Below are 18,676 nucleotides of genomic sequence, written 5' to 3'. Positions count from 1 at the left end.
TGGCACCTCGACAAGCTGTTGCGAGGCTTTTACCAAGAGATTTCAACACACGGATTTCAAAGTACTAACAAGCTATTGCCAGTTTACTTTCTCAAGGATCTTCAAATCATTAATTCAGACTAAAGCATTTTGTAGCTTCAAAATGCTCCCTCTTCCTATCGCGTGCTCTTATTTGATGCAAATATGTGAGAGGGGCCTGTAATTAGAGTTACATGAGAGACACCACCTTTGCACCCCCACTGAACTTAGCAGAGCCCAAAGGAGATGAAGTTGATTGATGCTACCAAACTTGTGGTTGTTCAATTTCTTGTACGATAGACCACATTGTAAGTAGGTTGTTGCCAACCTGATAGCCAAATAATGATTATCTACATTCATGAGCATTTTCATAAGTGACGACCAAGAGTCACGAAGCTGATCATCACTACCAAGACTTGTTCTTCAAGCCTTATTCAGGTGTAACACATCATCCCCGAGGGGTAAACATCACTCCTTTCGTTTATACACCCAGTGTTTAAACTTGGGTAATCACCACCGGCTGTTGGATTAGTCAAAGCTTTTGGCTAGTCATTAGAGCTTTCTTGGCAAGATGGCTTTTGGTGACTAGCTGCATATGCTTACTAGCTCTATTGAATACTTGCTTTGGAGCTAAAAGGGTTTTCGTATATCATGTGAATTAAAGAGGTAATCGAAGACCCTTTTCACCTATGGACTTCCCTCTTAAGTAGAATGTAAAATCCTCTTGTAAAAGTATTTTTGTAGTTTATCCTATTCAATAATCCTTTTAGATGAACCAAGGTGATTAAATCACTCGAGGCCTACCACTTGGAGGTGTGCTAGTTGAAAATTGGGTCTAGTAGGCCCAATGAGTGAAGGAAAGTTAGGGAAATTGGCTCCCGATGAGGTTGCTCCTTTGGTCATTTTAAGGCACGGCTTGGGTGCCACATGTCAACTTGGCTAGAGGGTAGGTAGGTAAAATTTCGGCAGCGAGGGCTTGTCCCGGTAAAGCAGCAGACAACACACAAGAGGGCTCACAGCCTCACTGTAGAGATGGATGGGTAGTACTAGAAGAGGTGCAAGCGATAGTGGTTTGTAGACTGCCCCATGGCTCAGTCAGCAGGGGTTCCTCCAAGCACAGTCGGCAAAGGCGACAGCAGGTATGCAGGCACACGACATGGTTGAGGAACACTCGGAGCAGGTTCCATGTTGGCGTAGTCAGCTGGCAGGGTTGTAGCGGTTGACTCAGCAAAGTTGGTGCGGTCGGGTAAACAGTAGAGGCAGTCGTGGCGCTGGAGCATGGCCCGACACCGATGGGTAGCCGTCGTAGTTTGAGTGGTCACCCTCGGTAGGTCTACAGTAGCAACAGGTCGACGCTGTGGCAAGTATCCCAGTGGTCTCAAGGGGTGGTCCGCAAAACAAGATGAGGGACTATGATAATGGAATCGGCTAATGGCAAAGCAGGCAACTCGACTGAGTTGATGGGCAACTGGTATGGGCTGGTGCAGGTCCGACTTAGGGCAGTGTGGTGGGGCTAGTAAGCGCGACGCTCAACAAGGGTTGCATGCCACGGCTAGTGCACAGCCAGCTTGTCGCGGGCCGTGGCAAGGGTGCGTGTTGTATCGAATACATCAGAAGTGAGAAAGGTACAGTGAAACTAAACTATTGTAGAGCCAATTTTTATGTGTATGTGGTGATTACGTCTACATGATGTAGTGATTGAGTCGATCTTCCACTTGGATGCATATGTAGATTTTGTTTACTTGGCATCTAGTTAGCAAACATTTGTGACATTTTTGCGTTTGTAGAGATGACTTGTGAGAGATGGTTCACTCCTGGTTGTCGATGCATGCATTGTGTTGGGGTCGTAAAGCCCAATGTGCTAGCCACACGTAAGTGGGTAGCTGGACTTTAACACTGACCATTCAAACTAGGACTCAAACCCTAACTCACTATTGTAAGTGAGTCCAATATATTTGTTTGTAAGTGAGTCCAATATATTTGTGTGTCATCTCGTTTGTCCCTCCACCATCATCGTGCCCCATACTTGCACGCTCTGCACTACAAATTCAATTGGTATTAGAGATCGATAAGAGGCTAGGGACAATGGTGCTGTTAGCGAGGGAGTTGCGGTGCCGGAGCATGTGCAATCGCGACAGCGTCTGTGCGCGTGTAGGTGTGTAGGTGCACAAGGAGAAGGGAGTCTGTGAGGGGGAAGGGGAATAAGGAGATGCACAAAGAGTTTAGGTTAGTGGAGCAGAAAGTGAGAGAGTGTCAACTCTCACTTTCTCTCCCTATATATTAGGTAATGAAAATTTTAAAGGGGTTAGGGATGGCTCCCATGGCCACCTAGCCGACACCCCAACAACCTCCCACTTGAAGGTCAGGGTGGCCAGTAGTGGCGTCAATATAGTTAGTCTATACAAAATTGATGAAGCATCACCCAGGCTTCATCCTACACCCATAAGCTCTATGCAGTGTGCAAACCGCTCCGACGTTAAGCTCTTTGTGAGAGCATCTGCAGGGTTGTCATCAGTATGAAGATGTGAAGATAAGAACATCCAAGGGATCTGCATGAATCACTGCTGGCTTGGGAGACTCAACCACGTTGATCTCCTGGATATTTACAGTACTCTTGCATTTTTTAGACTTGTCCTTTTGCATGCTTTGCTTCTCCCTTAGGAAATTGAGGCAATCCTTTTTATAATGGTCCTTTTTATGGCAATGGTAGCACTCAACATATCTGGAATTTTGCTTTTCTATCCCTGCTTTGACTTCGAGGATTCCGCTACTCTTGCTTCTATTATTGTACTTGTCACGACCTCTTTTTTCTGTGAACTACCAGCCATATATGCATCCTCATGACTAGCACTATCAAGAGATTTATATTGAATCTTTTCAGTAAGCAATGCATTTGTGATATCATTGAACACTAACTTGCCATTCAGAGCTGAATTGCTAATGGTTGTGCAAAAGATATACCAATAACTAGGTAGAGAGCATAACAAAAATATAGACTTGAGTTTGTCGTCAAACTCACTAAAACCTTGAGATGTCAACTGTCTGAGCAAGGAGTTAAACTCATTCAAGTGTCCAAAAATTTTACTACCTTTTTTCATGTTGAACTTCATAAGCTTCTTCATAAGAAAGACTTTGTTGGAGGCACTTTTACTCTCCCATGCTGAGCATAAATTGTCCCATAATTCCTTTGCTATGGTCTTCCCTATGATAGTGAAGACCACAGACTCGGCTAGATGTAAGCGCATCGTAGCCATGGCTTTTGCATCCAAAAGCTCCCACTAAGCATGTGTATAACCATCACCCTCTGCACGCTATTTCAGCAGTTCTGATAGACCTTTATTTGTTAAAACACCCTTCATCCGCTCTTTCCACATGGTAAAATTGGTACCATCGAACTTGCGGATCAAAAATTCCTCTTTCTCTGAAGAAGAAGAAGCCATCGTTTACAAGAGGGTTTCAGAGTAGCCGAACTATGGCGAGAAGCTGCAAAAATTTATGTAGAATCTCATTTGTATCGGGAGAAAAATCTCAACTGAAATAGGGCTCAAAAGTGCCAACAATATAAAGTATGACTCGCGGGATAAATCCAACAAAGTCTCCTTTGTATGAGGAGTCAAAACTAGCTGCTTGTCTAGTGCGTGGCCAACAAATGATCGCTTTTGCCGCTTTCGCAACCGATCGCTTGCCGAGTCGCCTTTTGCGCTTGCCAAAAAAAAATCACCTTGAGTCGCTATGCACTCGTGCGCTCCAATCCTTGCCGAGCTCCGGATGTGTCTTTCTGCCTACAGGATATGCCACACATGGCGGGCGGTGGTCCACTTGCCAGGCAGTTGGTGCTTTGATGAATCCCTTTTGTGGGTCTTTGCCCTCATTTTTGGAGAAACTTGATGAGCGCGATCTCTCGACTATGGGAGTAAGCCCTTGAGGCTTTAGAAAATAATACAAGGGGTATTAGTTTTCTCCAAAGAGTAAAAAACAATAATCAACCTACAATGACCTTTTGTTTCTGGTGTGTGTGTGTGTGTATTCGATACACACAGGGGAGGGCCTGTTAAGAATCTATGGAACCCCTCTGTCTCATTAGCGCTAGATCTTCTCTCTCTCTCTCTCTCTCTCTCTCTCGGTCATTCTAAAAAGGGTGCTATGCCTGCAAAATTGGGCCCCCTCTAATGCTCACATCCTACAATTTTTCGAATTGTGTGTGTGTGTGTGTGCGCGCGCTCGTAACCCACACAGAAATCTCTCCTTTCTTGCGACTGCAGGTCCGATTGGCTGTAGTTTGAATTCGTTGGTGAACTTGCCCTGCTCAGTGTTCCCAATTTCTAAAAATGTCCAATTTTTTATTTTTCTCTTCTCTTTCTCGCTTGGATATGTGCTCCAGTGCCCAATTTTTTGCTTCTCTTGCTGACCATGTTATGGGATCTTTATTGCAAGAACTAATGTCTATTGATTTTTGTGCAGCAGATGAATGAGAATGATACTCTGGACCCGACATGAGGACATTTCGGTGCTCAGCGCATGTAGATGTTACTTTTCAAGAATACACAACCAAGAATTTGTCTTGATTCTCTTTTGAATGTAGTTGGTGAGTGGCTACCGCAATCCCCATACTTACGACTTCTATTCTAGATGAGAGGCAAATTTTTGTTTGAATTTCATAAATCTTTGGCTTACTTAGAAGTAACCACATGCCATACGACATGCCATTAGTCATGGCATTGTCATCAATCTCTTCCATGACATTTAACTTAATTCCATCCTTGGAACTTAACAAAAATATGATCTTCTTTGGTATTAGATTGCCAGTGTCCTCTTGACTTACTGGGTTAGTCTTTGATCTTGTCTCCTTGTCAGCTTCTTGAGGAATTTCTAGCTTTGTCGAGTGAATGGGTGAAGCTTTTGTCTCCTTGGCTTCTGACATTGTTTGTTCCCTATGGTTTTCTAATTGTGTTGTTGACCTTTGTGAAAGCACTACATCTTTGACTGTCTCCTAGTTGCTAATGTTCTTGGGAGATTCAAGTTGTCTTGGTGGTTGACTTAAAGTGGATGGATCCTCACTTGGCTTTGATAGCTCCTTTCAATTGATCTTTGAATCTATTGTAAGCTGACGTTGAATCCTTTGGTCAATTGGGACAGTAGTTGGGGTCTCAATTTGAAAGTGTGTCTCTTTTGCTTTTGGCTCTTCTATGGTTGATGTAGTAAAGTAATTAATCTCTTCTTGGGATGCAATGTGCACCGTGGCCATTAGTTCACATTGCTCTTTTGGTTCTTGTAGAGGTTTTTCTTGAATTAATTTAGCTTCTATGTGAACGTTTTCTTTATATGAGTCAGCCTCTAACTCCATTGATGCCAATGCTCCTTCACTGTTCACATTTGTAAGTAAATCTTTTTGCAATAGCTCGTGCTTCACCATCTCATCCCATGATACTTCTTTTGAAGAGACAAAAGATATATATGGTAACAAATCTCCCTTGGGAGTGATGCAGTGAATGAGAACGGGCACTTGGTTATAGGAAAGTGCCATGTCGTAAGGACATGATCAATCCACAAAGAAGAGTAAGCCCAGAAAGCTTTGAACTTCTCACGAGTCAATGCCTTTGTGAAAAGATTTGCAAGGTTTTCTTGTGTTGGCACATAAGCCAAAGCATTTTAAAGCAATTTTAACCATTTTGAAGCACCTTCAAGCACTTGCAGGAGTTTGCAAGTGGTTGAAAGTGCTTCAAAGTGCTTTAAAGTACCTGTAGGTGGTTCAAAGTGCTTGCAAGTGCATACAAGTTAGGCACTTGCATGCATTTGTAGGTGTTTAAAAGTGCTTGAAATTGCTTGCAGGTGGTTAAAAGTGTTTGCAAGTGCTAAATAGTTGAGAAGTTTTTAGCACTTGCAAGCACTTTTATCCACTTTTAAGCACCTGCAAACACTTGCAGGCATTTCCATGTGTTTGAAAGTGCTTGCATGTGCTTAAAAGAGTCTGTAGGTGGCTGAAAGTGCTTGTAAGGATAAGCACTTTCAACCACTTTTAGCACTTTATACACTTTAAAAACAAAAGGCTAGAGTACCTTCATGGCTGACACCTCCTCCTTCATCCTTGCAGCATCATTGAATCCAAAGGACTTGGAGAGTACCCTTGTAAGGGCTCCGATTTCAGTCTCCTTTTTGGCAATCGCAGCTGCGTTTTCTGTTTGAGAGGCTTTCAGTCTCTCCACCTCCACTCTGAGGCTCTCCACCTCTGCAAGGATGTGTGCACAAGCTAAGGAGGTACCTTTGTTGCGCAATAATAAGTCCCGCTTTTCAGCCTATCTTTGCAGAGTTCACCTTCTCTTCTGCCTTCACTGTCTACTTCTCAAGGTCATCGGCAAGATTATCCACCCATGCTCTGTAGAGGGGCTAAGAGGTTGTCCACGTGTTGTAGAGGGAGGCTAGATGTCATAGGACCATCCACAACATACTTTGTTAGTCCTCCAAATGTGAGGGCTTCCTTCACGCCATATTCGGACATGGACTTCTGTATTTTCCGATTGAGCTTCCCTTTCTGGATCTTCACATTCTCTAATACTTGATCCCCAAAAAATCCCATGCAATCTTGTGGCTGTCGGGGTCTACTTTGGCAGCATTGTAGTATTCATATGCAAAGCCCCTCGCAAACCTTGTCATTAACTCACCGTTGGAGGGGGCAGCCTGATAGACCTTCTGATACAAAAGCTTGCAGCCTGATACTCCACCAATGCTGCAAGCAAAGCCATGGAGAAAAATGATTTGCAGCCAATGCTGAAAAATAGGATTTGTTGCCATGCATTGCCATGAGGTGCATAGACACGACCAAAACACAATGTAGAACTCACCTTTCCGAGCAGATTTTTCATTCGTCGACAACCCACATTTGGAGAGGGAAGTTTCAACGGTCGTGTTTGTTGCAGGGGTCTGCAGCATGGTGTTGGTTGCAAGGGCCTGTTATGTCGTGGTTGATGAATGCGTCTGCTGTGTCGTATGTGTTGCGGGGGTCTGTTGTGTGGTGGTTGTTACGGGGGTCTGCTATGTTGTGGTGTTTGTTGCAGGGGCCGCCTGCTATGTCACCTCCATGCTCTGAATCGGGTTCTTGCACTTCCTGGAGGGAGTGTTCTTCTTGAGAGTCATCTCTGCAGAGGGTGTTGATGCAACCTTTATGCTTCCGTGCCAGGGGCAATGGGGGCAGAGCTCCACCAGGGCTATGGCAGAGCGCGATGGGTGCAATGGGGGCCAGAGCCCGACGGCTACAACATGCAATGGGGGGAGCATGAGCAATGGGGGAAGCACAAGCTATGGGAGCAGAGCAAGCATACAGGTACAGGCGGGCATCTGAGTGACAAGCTAGTTGCGTGAGAGGAGAGGAGAAACAGGACACGGAGTGTCGGCCATGATGACTATAAGTTCAAAACAAGGAGACCCACTCTAGCCCATAATGACCCGCATGCATCTAGATTCTAGGTACATAAATTATATTGCATGCAAATTTAGAATTTTCCTATCCCTCTTTTCCCAAATTTGAAAACCGTTGAATTTCCCTCCTTCTAAGTGCTATTGGTGGTACCACCAAAAGGTGCAAAAAGTGGTACCACCTAAACATGCTTTCACCCACATACTCTTCCTTAAATATATCGCCAATCAAGAAAGCTGTAACAATGTCTGATTGATGTACATCCCATCCAAAATGAGCTGCCAATGCACATAGAAAACTCACAGTAGTCATACGACAAGTGGGAGCAAAAGTCTTTTAATAATCTATGCCTTTTTGCTGTGCACAACCTTTTGCAACAAGTCGAGCCTTATAATGATCAATCTCACCATCCAGCTTACGTTACTTAAAAACCCACTTTGTACCAATGGCCTTTTTACCAGGAGGAAAATCACATAAAGTCCATGTGTCATTTTTAATAAGTGCATCATATTCTGATTGCATGGCAGCCATCCAATTTTTTGAATTTTGTGCTTCATCAAAAGATAGAGGTTCCTCCACATCACATACAGCCAAAGCATAGCAATCTGACGCATACGATGCATGGCAAGAACCCAAATGAGTACGGCTAGACAAAGATGCATCCAATTTACCATCACTCAAAATATGCACCATCCATTTTGGCATACCTCTAGCCTCTCGATTCTCAGCACTTTCTTCATCAAGTGCATCATGCACATCTGCATCAGTAATAGGCTGTAGGTAACATTTTCAGAAACCCCCATAGGTTGTACATGTGACTCATTTGAATTTACATTTAAAATTTCCACCATTAGAAAGAGGCAACAAACTATCATAAATGTCTCCACTGTGGCCTGCATGTACAATTGATGGAAAGACGAGGACTCCACCAAGGGTGTACGTGTGCTTGTAATCGAGCTGTTGGTAGAGATACTCCTCGAACTTTGCCTTGGAGGGGGTTGCTTGAAGCTCAGGCCATACATGAGCTCCGTGATCTTGAAGACGACATCATCGTACCCGATGAAGGCATCTTGATGTGTCAGAAGGTCTGCAGAGAAACCGGTCTCTTGTTCGAAAGCATTGGATGGTGATGAGGCGGCCATTGAGGCAAGGATCCCCGCCTTCTGTGCCAAGGTTATCAGGGTCCTTGCTGGCCTTGAAAGTGTTGCATGGGGTATAGATTCGGCTCTCCAGCACAGATCAGACCTTGTCAGGGCTTCTACGAGAGCTCCACATTGACACCACAAGCGTGATTGATGGTTGATGGCCTTCATGTGCTCGCTCTTGTCGCTGAGCGCACAGATAGCATCCATGTCCATCTCTAGAATTGTGCAAGAAAACACAATCTCCAACACTGGCTGGGAGATAATTGATCCCCCTTTGGCACCTCCCTCAGGGCATTGAGGATGATGGCGAGCCTTGTGCTAGGTGCGTCTGCTAAAGCGACAATGCGATCTTGAAGCTCTCCCTCCCAAGCTTCAAGCTTTCGCTATGCAACCCCCAACATTTTGTGGCACCCAAGTATAATAGTGGATGTTGAAGCCACCGTAGCGTGCTGGTGTAAACCCAGTACTAGGAGCTCTGCCCAGTACTAGCAGCTCTAGCTTCCATGCGTATAAGCTGTATTTTAGGTTTGTGTGTGTTTGTGAGGGTTTCTGCCACAACATAGGCTACTTTTGAAGTGATGGGTGTAGACCTCATTGTGCATTGATCATCATCGACTATAGGATTCCCTTTCATGAGTGCTATGTCATCATCATCTAGACGTTTCATAACTGTCCACTATCTCCACAACCAATGGTATAGTTTCTCCTTTGACGTTTTTTTCTAAAAACAAAAACCGATTTTTTGTCCACAAAGTCGATTTTTCATTAACAAAAAGGTAAGGCATTACTAGGGCCTCAGCTCCTTTGGGGAAGGCCAAAAAAGTGTCCCTCCAACATTAGACGAGAAGCATAAGTCCCCCCCCCCCCCCCCCCCCCCCCCCCCCCCAAACACTAGAGGAGAAAAGCAAGTATATGGGGAAAGGGCACGTTCCCTACGGTTTATGGAACTTGGGTGAGGACAATACCAATCATGCTAACCGAGTATACAGGGGAAGGGCATGCTTCCTACGGTTTATGGAATTTGGGTGAGGATGGTGCCACCCCCCTGGCATACGCAAGGATGATTTTTTTCCCATGCACCCAATGCATCTCTATGCATCTACAAACTCTATTTGTAATTACTTGATTAAAACATAATCTAACTCCTACTTTCAATAGTGTGGCGAGGTCATCGAGGCTTTGAAGAAACTTCAAGGAAATATGTTACTCATACTCGAGCACTAGCCACAACATGATATTCAAGGTACACTAACATGAAGCAGCTGTAGTAATTTGGCTACATGCATAGGACATGGTAGTGTCGGCAAAAAAAATCTCGTTGGTTTTTTGTGTTGCAAAGCTTTGACTGCTTAAACTGAGGGACTGGGTGGGGTTAACAACTACCTATTAGAACAACAACAAATGGGCGTGTTCAGTAAAGCAATGGTTAGATTGCAAGCATAGAGTGGGTCGAGTAAAGTCTGGAATTGGGCAGAAGATTGTAAATGCTGGTGTAGTATCAAAGGTGGATGAGGAGGAGATGGAGGAGCACCATCTCTTCTCTTCCCACGTGATCAAGATAGATACCCATTCGTGGCCGCCAACGAAGTAGTCACACAATTTAAGCCTAATTATAACATTACATCCCCCCTTTAAGAAGCCTCATGTTAGGGTTTCTTATTCCCACTGATTAATCTGAGTTTATGTGTTGTACTCCCAGCCTAGCATTGACTCCTCCACGAGCCTCCGGTTAATCCACACGCGAATGCAATCACTATTTACAATCTAATAACTCTCGCATGTTCTACCACATCCATCTGCAAAAACAAAAAGTTAAGTGATCTAATCAAGGCACATTAGTTGGTTCATCTATATTGTCTTGATTCTGCGTAGCTTATATTTTAGATGTTTAGTTGTGAACTGTCACCAGCGTGTGACTACTATCTATCCTTTTTGTTGATTTCTTTCTTATTATCTATTTACTTTCACTTTTTGGAAACACCCCTCGGGAAATCTAATTGCCCTGCATTGCATAGCTAGTGTGGAACTGTCCAGAGGGAGTCTAGGCCTGAGGGCAAGAGAGCACTAAGGTTGGACAAGGACTATGGTTAGCCAAGTGGGGTCATTGACTAGCCAAAGTGGAATCCTTTGCTACAGAGGCTACATTTCAGTTCTGGATGTGGCCGGAGTGTACAAAGAGGGTCGGATGACCTAGAAAGATACAATGGCAACATCTCCTAAAATTTAGGGAACTGCTATTTTGGGACCTGAAAATGTCTTCGCGTCATTACGTGCAGTTTGACATGGGAATCATTTTGTTACTCTGTGGCCAAGTCAACAGAGGCTGCAGGTGAGATATTTTTAGACCCGAGGTTCTAAAGCGGGAAAATGCACAAATGAGTGACACTTGGCACTCTGAGGCCAGTTTACTACTTATAGAGAAGGCAAAAACGTGATTTATAGCTGGGAGGCTCATTTTGCAAGTCTCTGTCACAGGTTAAGAGCTATGGAGTGCTTGCTTTCCCTCTTATGCACAGTGCGGTGCCAGGAGTGATGCCCTGCACGCTACGCACTGCCCTCTCTATCCCCTTTGGCAGTATGTTATGCCCCTCTAGTGGGCTTTTCATTTGACCAATGTACAGTCGTGTGGGTTCATGCGCGATTGCCGAGGCAAGAGCCTCTTGCACAGGTACTGGATTAGCTAGCGGCTAATCCCCCCGCAGGTACAGGTGAATTCGGAGAGGTTTCACGCTAGAAATCTCGTCCGATTCAAAGGGCAAGTAGCCCTACAAGTGCGGGAGCTCGAGGACTTGCTACGGATGCGACCGGCACGCGAAACGGAGCCCGAAACAGTGAATTACAGCCTGCTGTGTATTTTTGCAGGTTTAGGGTTTTGGCCCTAAACGGACCCTAATACCCCCAGGAGGTTCGGGGACGCAAGGGGACCGTTGTACAGGCGATCTGGCGCAATTTCAGGGCTGAAAACAGAGAATTCAGCGTGCTGCAGATTCTCGCCAGGTTTTGCAAAGTGCTCGTATGCGTCGGGAAAGTCGGCCAATGCGTGGGAATACTGACTGTGAAGGGTTCTAGTACAGTTATGTTGCCGAAATCGGGCTGGAACAGTGGAAATTCAGCCGAGTTTGTGCGGGGCAGCTTGTAGGGAACCACAGCGTTTATTCCCTCTTTTGAACAATAAAGAAATACCGAAAGGGGCGCCTAAGTTAGGGGCCAATCTGGTGTCCGTCTACTCATACAGGTGCAATCTAGCAGCCTGTATCCCTCTCCCCTTTGTTGTGTCTTGAAAGTATAGGTAAAATAGACGACTAATAATGGGTGAAAGCTAAATCAAGGTTTAAAGTAAAGTCTACCGCCCTTTTTGGATTGAACAGGCCGGTTTCATGAACTCTAGAGCTAAAGAGAGAAAGAGCGCTTGGTGCTCGCGAGTCGCCAATTCTCTCTTGCAAACAGGTACTCTCTTTGTCTCTCTCTACACAGCAAAGTATTCAAAACACAGATAATGGGTTTTTGTGCACTGTTTTCGTTTCTCATGCTGCCATTCCATGCCATGCCTTAATGCACATTCAACAATATAATGGTTTTTTGTGCATTGATTTCTGTTTTCTGTACACACACACACAGAGCTAAAGATAGAAAGAGCATGTGGTGCTCGCGAGTCGCCAATTCTTTCTTGCAGACGGGTACTCTCTCTGTCTCTCTCTACAGAGCAAAGTATTCAAAACACAGATAATGGTGTTCTGTGCACTGTTTTCGTTTCTCATGCTGCCATGCCATGCCTTAATGCACATTCAACAATATAATGGGTTTCTGTGCATTGTTTTCTGCAGAAAAAAAAAACTCACGTTATTTTGTGTTACAGTCTTCTACAATGGCAGGAGCAGGAAGAGGCCATAGCCCAGGTGCTTCCCCTCTCGCAATGGTAGGGAGGGGCTCAAGCCAAAGTGGTTCCCCACTTTCACTGGGAAGAGGAGGGTCAAGTGGTTCCCCTCTCACTTGGGAGTGAGAGGCGTCGGGACAAGAATCCCCCTAGAAGAGGCGCAGGATTCCTCCTCCTGCTGCGACGATGGAAGACTTTCAGCTGTGCAACCCATTCATATAAATTGTTGTAAAGGACCCCAGGAAGGAGAATCCGATGGACAAGTTTGCCGGAGGCAGCATGGATGTCGAGGCAGTGAAGGCTTTTTTTTGTTGGGGCCGTGGAAGGGCCATCAAGCGAACCCTCGAGGTGTTTACAAACACTATGGGCCAAGAGCTTAGGTACAGGGCTGCTTTGTGTCAGTTGTTCCCCGCCTTTTGGATGCTTTCCAAGAAGGCTACTCATGTTGTGGATGTGGGAGAAGAGTACGATGAATCTAAAGGTTGTGATGAAGAATCGGGCACAAGTGGAGGGAGCAGTCAATCCCCGTATCTTCACCGCACCATTTTCATGAGTACGGGGATGTGCTAGAGGGGAATCAAAGCATTGACTTTCTTGTGCAGTCGGTTCCACGCAAGAACATAATCAAGAGACAAGAAGAGATGGAAGCGTGGGGCACAAAGGTGGACTTTGAGGATGTTGTGGAGGCAGCACGGCATGATAGCCTCAACTGGAAAAGTCTTTGTCTCATCGACATTGGCGAAGATGTGGCTGGAAAAATTTGCCTTCCAACTAGGGATGTATGCTGTACAAGTAGTGAGAGACACTATTTACAAGGGCTTTGTGAGGCCCTTTTACGGCCTCTGTGTCGCTGACAGGGAATGGAGAGGGGGGATGGTGGATCCCTTTGGGGTCATCACCCTCAAAGACAACGCCATAACAGATGATAGCTTGAAAAGGTTCGAAGCCCAACAAAAGAACACATTTGATTGGTTTAGGAAAAAGGGGGCGTCGGAAGCAGTCAACAAGAAGGCTCCGATAACTCGACAACGGTTGCAGAAACTACTAGCTAGAGCACATGAAAGGTATTACTTGAGCAACATCCCCGATGGGGACTATGTAGTTGGTTTCTACTACATTGACCACGAGGAGCACACATGGGATGGCAGCATGTATAAGCTTTCTAGCAAGGATCCGCTCTCCAGTGGGACTATCAAGCTAGTGGAGGGGTTGCTCCACATATTCGTGGGGGACGAAGTCCTCAAGTGGATCAAGGAGATAATCATGGAGATGCTGAGAGAGATGCAAGAGGCGGAGGAGGAGTGGTGTGCTAGAAAACAAAGGTAAATTCTCCACCTCTTCTTATGAACTCCGTGATGATTACGGGTTGTAAGTGGGGATCATAATTGTTGCTTTGAAACTTTTTTGCGGAACTAGATGAATATTAGTTATCTAATATGGCTGTGTGAGATTTTATCCTATGTAGTAGTGCTCTAAAGAGCTTGTATTCAGATATTCATGGAGTATGAGAGGGTTTTCTTGCTTGAGAAAGTTGAGCAATTTATTCTGAATTTGTGTGTCTGTTGTTACAGCCTCAGGTCATCTCTCGTATGCAGGAAGGAAAAGCACGAAAATGTGAGCAACATTTTTATTCTCATTGATTGTTTTCCGCCTAGTCCTTTGTTATGCATGCAACATTGGCACATCCACCCTTCGCCAAAAACAGTTGAGAAGAACAGTTTAGGATTCTCACAACTTGTTTCTATGTTTCTGGTTAAAAAAGTGAAGGGTTGTTTCTTTGTTGTCTCACAGTTGAGAAGAACAGTTTAGGATTTCTCAAAACCCTTCACTTTTTGAACGACAACTTGTGTGATCACACACTTAGACTACGACTTCTTTGTAAGAAGTCAACTCCGAGCACTGACATTTATGCCAAAGCCACTTCTTGCCTGGTGTCTTATGACTCACGACGTGCAAAAAGCCGGTAGAGCTCATGGGACTCGGTCAGTCCAAATTCAACAAAGCTCCTCGTTGAGAACTTTTAGGACCAATTCAATCTCCATGGGGTGTTCTCATTCTCCTTGTTGCAAGGATTAAATTAAGATAACCGATGCAGAGACTAGAGTCACGGTTGCGCAGGTTTCAGAGTTAGTAGACTAAATTCTGACTTCTCAGTCCTAACTCCTCGCGAGTTGTACCTACAGGCTACTACCTTGTGACTTTGCATAGTGACTCGTGAGTGACCAATGTCCAGTATGCAATGTTCAGTAGCTAGCCCATTTGCAGCACTTGCTACTCTGTGCAGTGTTTTATGCAATAATGAGTCATGACTCCGTATTACGTACAATCTACAGATTTTGCAGCACTGAATCTTGACTCCTACACTCTTGCCCTCAGGTGGCTCTAGACTGGTGCTGCCCAAGAAATTAGGCGTGGCAAACCTGTATTTCGTGAGCAGAAGATGGGGAATTAATATTATTTGCGCTAAAGTTTGATGTTTACTCCTCTCAAGCATTGCTCGTATTGCTATGCCTACACATCTTCCACTCCATGATTCTTTTGAGTGGTTCCACCTATGTTCAGGGGAATATTAGAGAGCTGCCTGAAAAAGGCAAAGATTCAAAAGGAGCATTGGATACTGACGTTCGGGCTGCTTCTAAGAACGATCCCCCTCAAAAGGTTTGATTACTTGTGTTTTCTCAGCTGGCATTCGTTACTGCAGTTATGTGTACAGTTTCATCTACTTTCTTTTAGCTGCATGGCTTTGATATCATGGCGATGTACTGCTTTCTTTGAAAGCAATGCAAAAGAGATAGACAAGCATGTATGGAGGCATGCGTGTTTTATGTCTGTAGGCATGCACGATGTGTGCGTGCGTCTATGAATACCGGATGCATGTGCATTCATTTATCATCTTTGTACAGACATCATGTGTATGTGTGTGTGTGTGTGTGTGTGTGTGTGAGACACACACACACATACACTTGAGAGAGGGAGAGAGAGAGAGGAGGCTTTATTTCTTTTGGTTTCAAAGGTGGAATCAAAGCATATACAAAAGGAGCAGGAGCTGAAAGAGGTATCAAGCAGTGAAGAAAAACAGCACCAGCAAGGTGCTTTTCTTTTGAGCTGCGACTGAACTGTTTTGAGTTTTTGAAATTTGAATATGGACGATGTTTGCTTCATTCATGTGAGGCAGAAACTTGATGCTGCTGGAGAAATCAGAGGTGGCAGCTATTCTGAGTTGCCTATGCAGGTAAATTAGTGGGGTTTGACTTCAAAGCATGGTGTTGTACCGACCCATGTGCCATAGGACCCTATTTTCTCTCTCTCTCTCTCTCTCTCTCTCTCTCTCTCTCATATGGTTTCCATCATGCAAGACCTCTCCCTATTGCGTTCCCATCTGCAAGCTGTCTTGCTTCTCCTCAAAGGCAGTCGAAAGAGGCATGCTTTACTTTGTCCCAGGTGATAGCTCCTTGACCAAGTTTCCACTTGCTGGCCTCTGGGGGACCTGTCATGACTACATGGGCTGAGGCCTTGTGTACTGTCAATGTAGATGCTAATTTTTGCGGAGTCAACATATTGTCTACGTGTGAGCATGCTCGCAACTCCTCCTTCAGTAGTTGGTGTTTACTGGTATTATCAAAGCATGGTTGAAGCTCATATGTGGGACAGTGCGCCATTCAGGTGCATTTTGGTTGCTCCTTTTTGTGAGGCTATGCTGTGGGTTGTAGTTCTTCTCGTCTGCACTCTGCTGTACATTCTCAGAAAGGTGATGGCTAGTATGGTTTGTCTTGTGGGTCGATGTTATGCGGTGCATTATGGGAAAGCTTCTTTCCGTTGGGAGAAGTCCCCTCATGACATTAGTCTTGCTGCTTGTAAAGGGTGGCTTTGACTTTGGTAAGGTCATAATAGCGACTTTTTACTGATAATACTGCCTTCATAAGTTGACTTGCCGTCTTGCCGCAAAGGCCCCTAGTGACTAAGAAGTTTAGCTTTGGGCATATTTTATAGCCACTACATGTAGCAGCACAAAGATGTTGATCATCCTCATCTTGTAATTCTTATAACCGACAATAAGCCTTTGAGTAGGTCAACAACTTTTCACCGGACTTGTGCCTAAAGAATCATATTCTTGATAGAGTTCTCTGTCAAGGATGTCATCCTCTTTATCTATCTTAAAGTTGACGTTTGCTCAAGTCTCTAAATGGTGATTGAAGAGAAGTACTCTTTGTGTCCTTGATGTAGCTTGATACATGCAAGAGAAATCAGTTGGCCTCGTGGGCTTGTTGTACTTGTTTAAAGTAATTATTGCAACAAAGATTGTGGTGTACAATCCACCCAGCTTGATGAAAAAATGCATTAGTATTGAAGTAGTAGAATGCCCCACATGTACCGTGGTACTTGTGAAAACTTAAAAAGACTACACTCTTGCAAAATCCATAGAACATTGGTTGATTTTAGCTTAAGAAGTTGCTTTGATAGAGCCAAGAATAGTCTCCATGGATGGGTTGGTTCCTTAGTAGAGTGGTTGTGTACACAAAGTGAATGTGCATTCTCTTCTTTTATATAATTCCGTATGTGGTTAGCCTCGTCATCTAAGCCATACCTCCTCTTGATTTTTTGTTGTCAGTGCAAAATCTTACCAAGGTTTGTACAATTTTGGAGCAACATAATATATCATAGTGCAATTGGGGAGAGAGCGGATTTGCATCAGAACAACTTCACATAAGGAGAGATGTTACAACTTTACATAAGGAGGAGAGATGTGGGACATATTGTTGAAAGTTCAATTCTACATTTCCTAAAGTATAAAACCCAAAAAGTTTGTGTCAAGTTTATTCTACCTATTCTTCTAGTTTGAGTTCGGTGTACTTATGGAAACTTCCCTATTTGGAACTAAATTGTTTGCTAGATGTTTTTTGATACTCCTTGCGTCCCTTGATCGGCTCACCCCTTTGAGGCATGCAGTATCAAGAGGACAGAAGCACAAGAACCTCTTTGTCAATGATGTCCCATGAGGCATCAAGATTCATGTAATTGTAGGTATCTTTATATTGGTACCTCATGACAGCTTGCTCCTTGTATATGGAGATGCTTGGGTATGCAGCAATCTAGGACTCCATAGTGTTTGCACACTATCTTGGTTTTTGAAAAGTGTCATAGGTAACCTCATTACCTGCAACATTGTGTTTTGCGATATAACCAAATGTCTTAAAGAATTGTTTTTGTTCTATGCTAATAAAGTCATGTAGACTCTAGTCTTTGTCTATCTTTGACTAATGGGCAAAATCCAAACTGCTAATTTAGCATGAGAGCTTTTGTTTGTCTTACATTTTCAACTCAAGTGGTTTTAAAATAAACTTGTTGAGTTGATGTAGACCATGTATCACCTTGTAGCTATAATCTCTTGTGGCCACTTCAAGGATCTTTGTTATAATTCCAATACTCACTCCCTTCAAAAACTTTGGTTGCTTCAGCCAAAGTTAAGCAACCAAAGTTTCATGGTAGGCACGTTTCTATCCTTGATAGTTTCATGTTTGGAAGTGTGTATAACTCGATTTGTGCTACTACTTATTACAGGCAGCTAGGTTGCAAATCAATTTCATGGCTACAATTGAAACATTTACACAAACATTAGTGAAAATTACAAGTTAGGGTGAGCACAACCTCAAAAAAAAGAAATACATCAACCATTGTAACTTGAAATCAATCCATAAAAAAACAAATATTTAAAATAATTTATTTACAACTTCACTACTTTTAGATAGGACGTCTTATAACATCAAGCTCCCATATTCCCCATCATAATTCTAGGTTTTTTATTCTCTTATTGTACTCCCATTGGCTCCATTTGGTTGGTTATAATGCCCAAGAGTAAGGCTCTTCTCTTAAGAAAACCTCTCATTGTTTTAGGCCTCCTACGAGTGGATAAGCCAAATCATTTAATTGGTCCTTTCTTATTATGGTTTTATAGATTGAAGCTAAGCGCAACTTCATAAATGGTAGTTTTTAAGACCAACTTTCACCCTTGCTTGACTATTTTGATGTGAATGTCACGTTTGATAAGTGCCTTCCTTCTTCAATGTGAAGGCTCCTTTCACTATTCAACATTGAGATTGCAAGTCATCAAGAAAGACCGTTTCACATATCTTCTCATAAAAGTCTTCGCATTTGTGGTGTGAACCACATCTAGTGCTTCATGTCTAAGGTTAAAATCTATGGTTGAAAACCATAGAGGCTACTCTAAGG

General features: G+C 43.8%; 1 protein-coding gene and 1 pseudogene across 6 annotated transcripts; both read left to right on the top strand.

Moving 5' to 3' along the window:
- Nucleotides 1–948: 948 nt before the first annotated feature.
- On the top strand, nt 949–13,018 carry LOC147431967 (uncharacterized; annotated as a pseudogene). Its single transcript, XR_015185485.1, has 4 exons — nt 949–1,643; nt 11,943–12,021; nt 12,193–12,251; nt 12,431–13,018. The product of XR_015185485.1 is annotated as an uncharacterized LOC147431967 (transcript).
- Nucleotides 13,019–13,117: 99 nt separating this feature from the next.
- LOC147431966 (uncharacterized) lies at nt 13,118–17,659 on the top strand. Of its 5 annotated transcripts, XM_086491789.1 has the most exons (6): nt 13,118–13,770; nt 14,020–14,062; nt 15,011–15,106; nt 15,462–15,537; nt 15,624–15,680; nt 17,058–17,659. In XM_086491789.1, the coding sequence occupies exons 1-5, from the start codon at nt 13,124–13,126 to the stop codon at nt 15,629–15,631; spliced, it is 870 nt and encodes a 289-aa protein (XP_086347915.1). In that variant the 5' UTR covers nt 13,118–13,123; the 3' UTR covers nt 15,632–15,680; nt 17,058–17,659. The 5 variants fall into 5 exon arrangements, 4 of the variants coding, with proteins under 4 accessions (XP_086347915.1, XP_086347912.1, XP_086347914.1 ...); XR_015185484.1 differs by having other exon boundaries at nt 15,462–15,680; XM_086491786.1 differs by lacking the exon at nt 15,624–15,680.
- The last annotated feature ends 1,017 nt before the right edge of the window (nt 17,660–18,676 follow it).

Source organism: Adiantum capillus-veneris, chromosome 20, assembly GCF_014529385.1.
Source record: "Adiantum capillus-veneris isolate H3 chromosome 20, ASM1452938v2, whole genome shotgun sequence".
NCBI lineage: Eukaryota > Viridiplantae > Streptophyta > Polypodiopsida > Polypodiales > Pteridaceae > Adiantum > Adiantum capillus-veneris.
The sequence above is the reverse complement of the archived record's forward strand: the minus strand, read 5'-3'. Positions and strand labels throughout refer to the sequence as shown.

Coding starts and splice junctions, on each gene's coding strand:
- LOC147431966 (XM_086491786.1), top strand. CDS start 13,124: ATGTTGTGGAGGCAGCACGGCATGATAGCCTCAACTGGAAAAGTCTTT. Junction 14,063..15,010: donor GGAAGGAAAAGCACGAAAAT/GTGAGCAACATT, acceptor ACCTATGTTCAG/GGGAATATTAGAGAGCTGCC. Junction 15,107..15,461: donor AGAACGATCCCCCTCAAAAG/GTTTGATTACTT, acceptor TTGGTTTCAAAG/GTGGAATCAAAGCATATACA.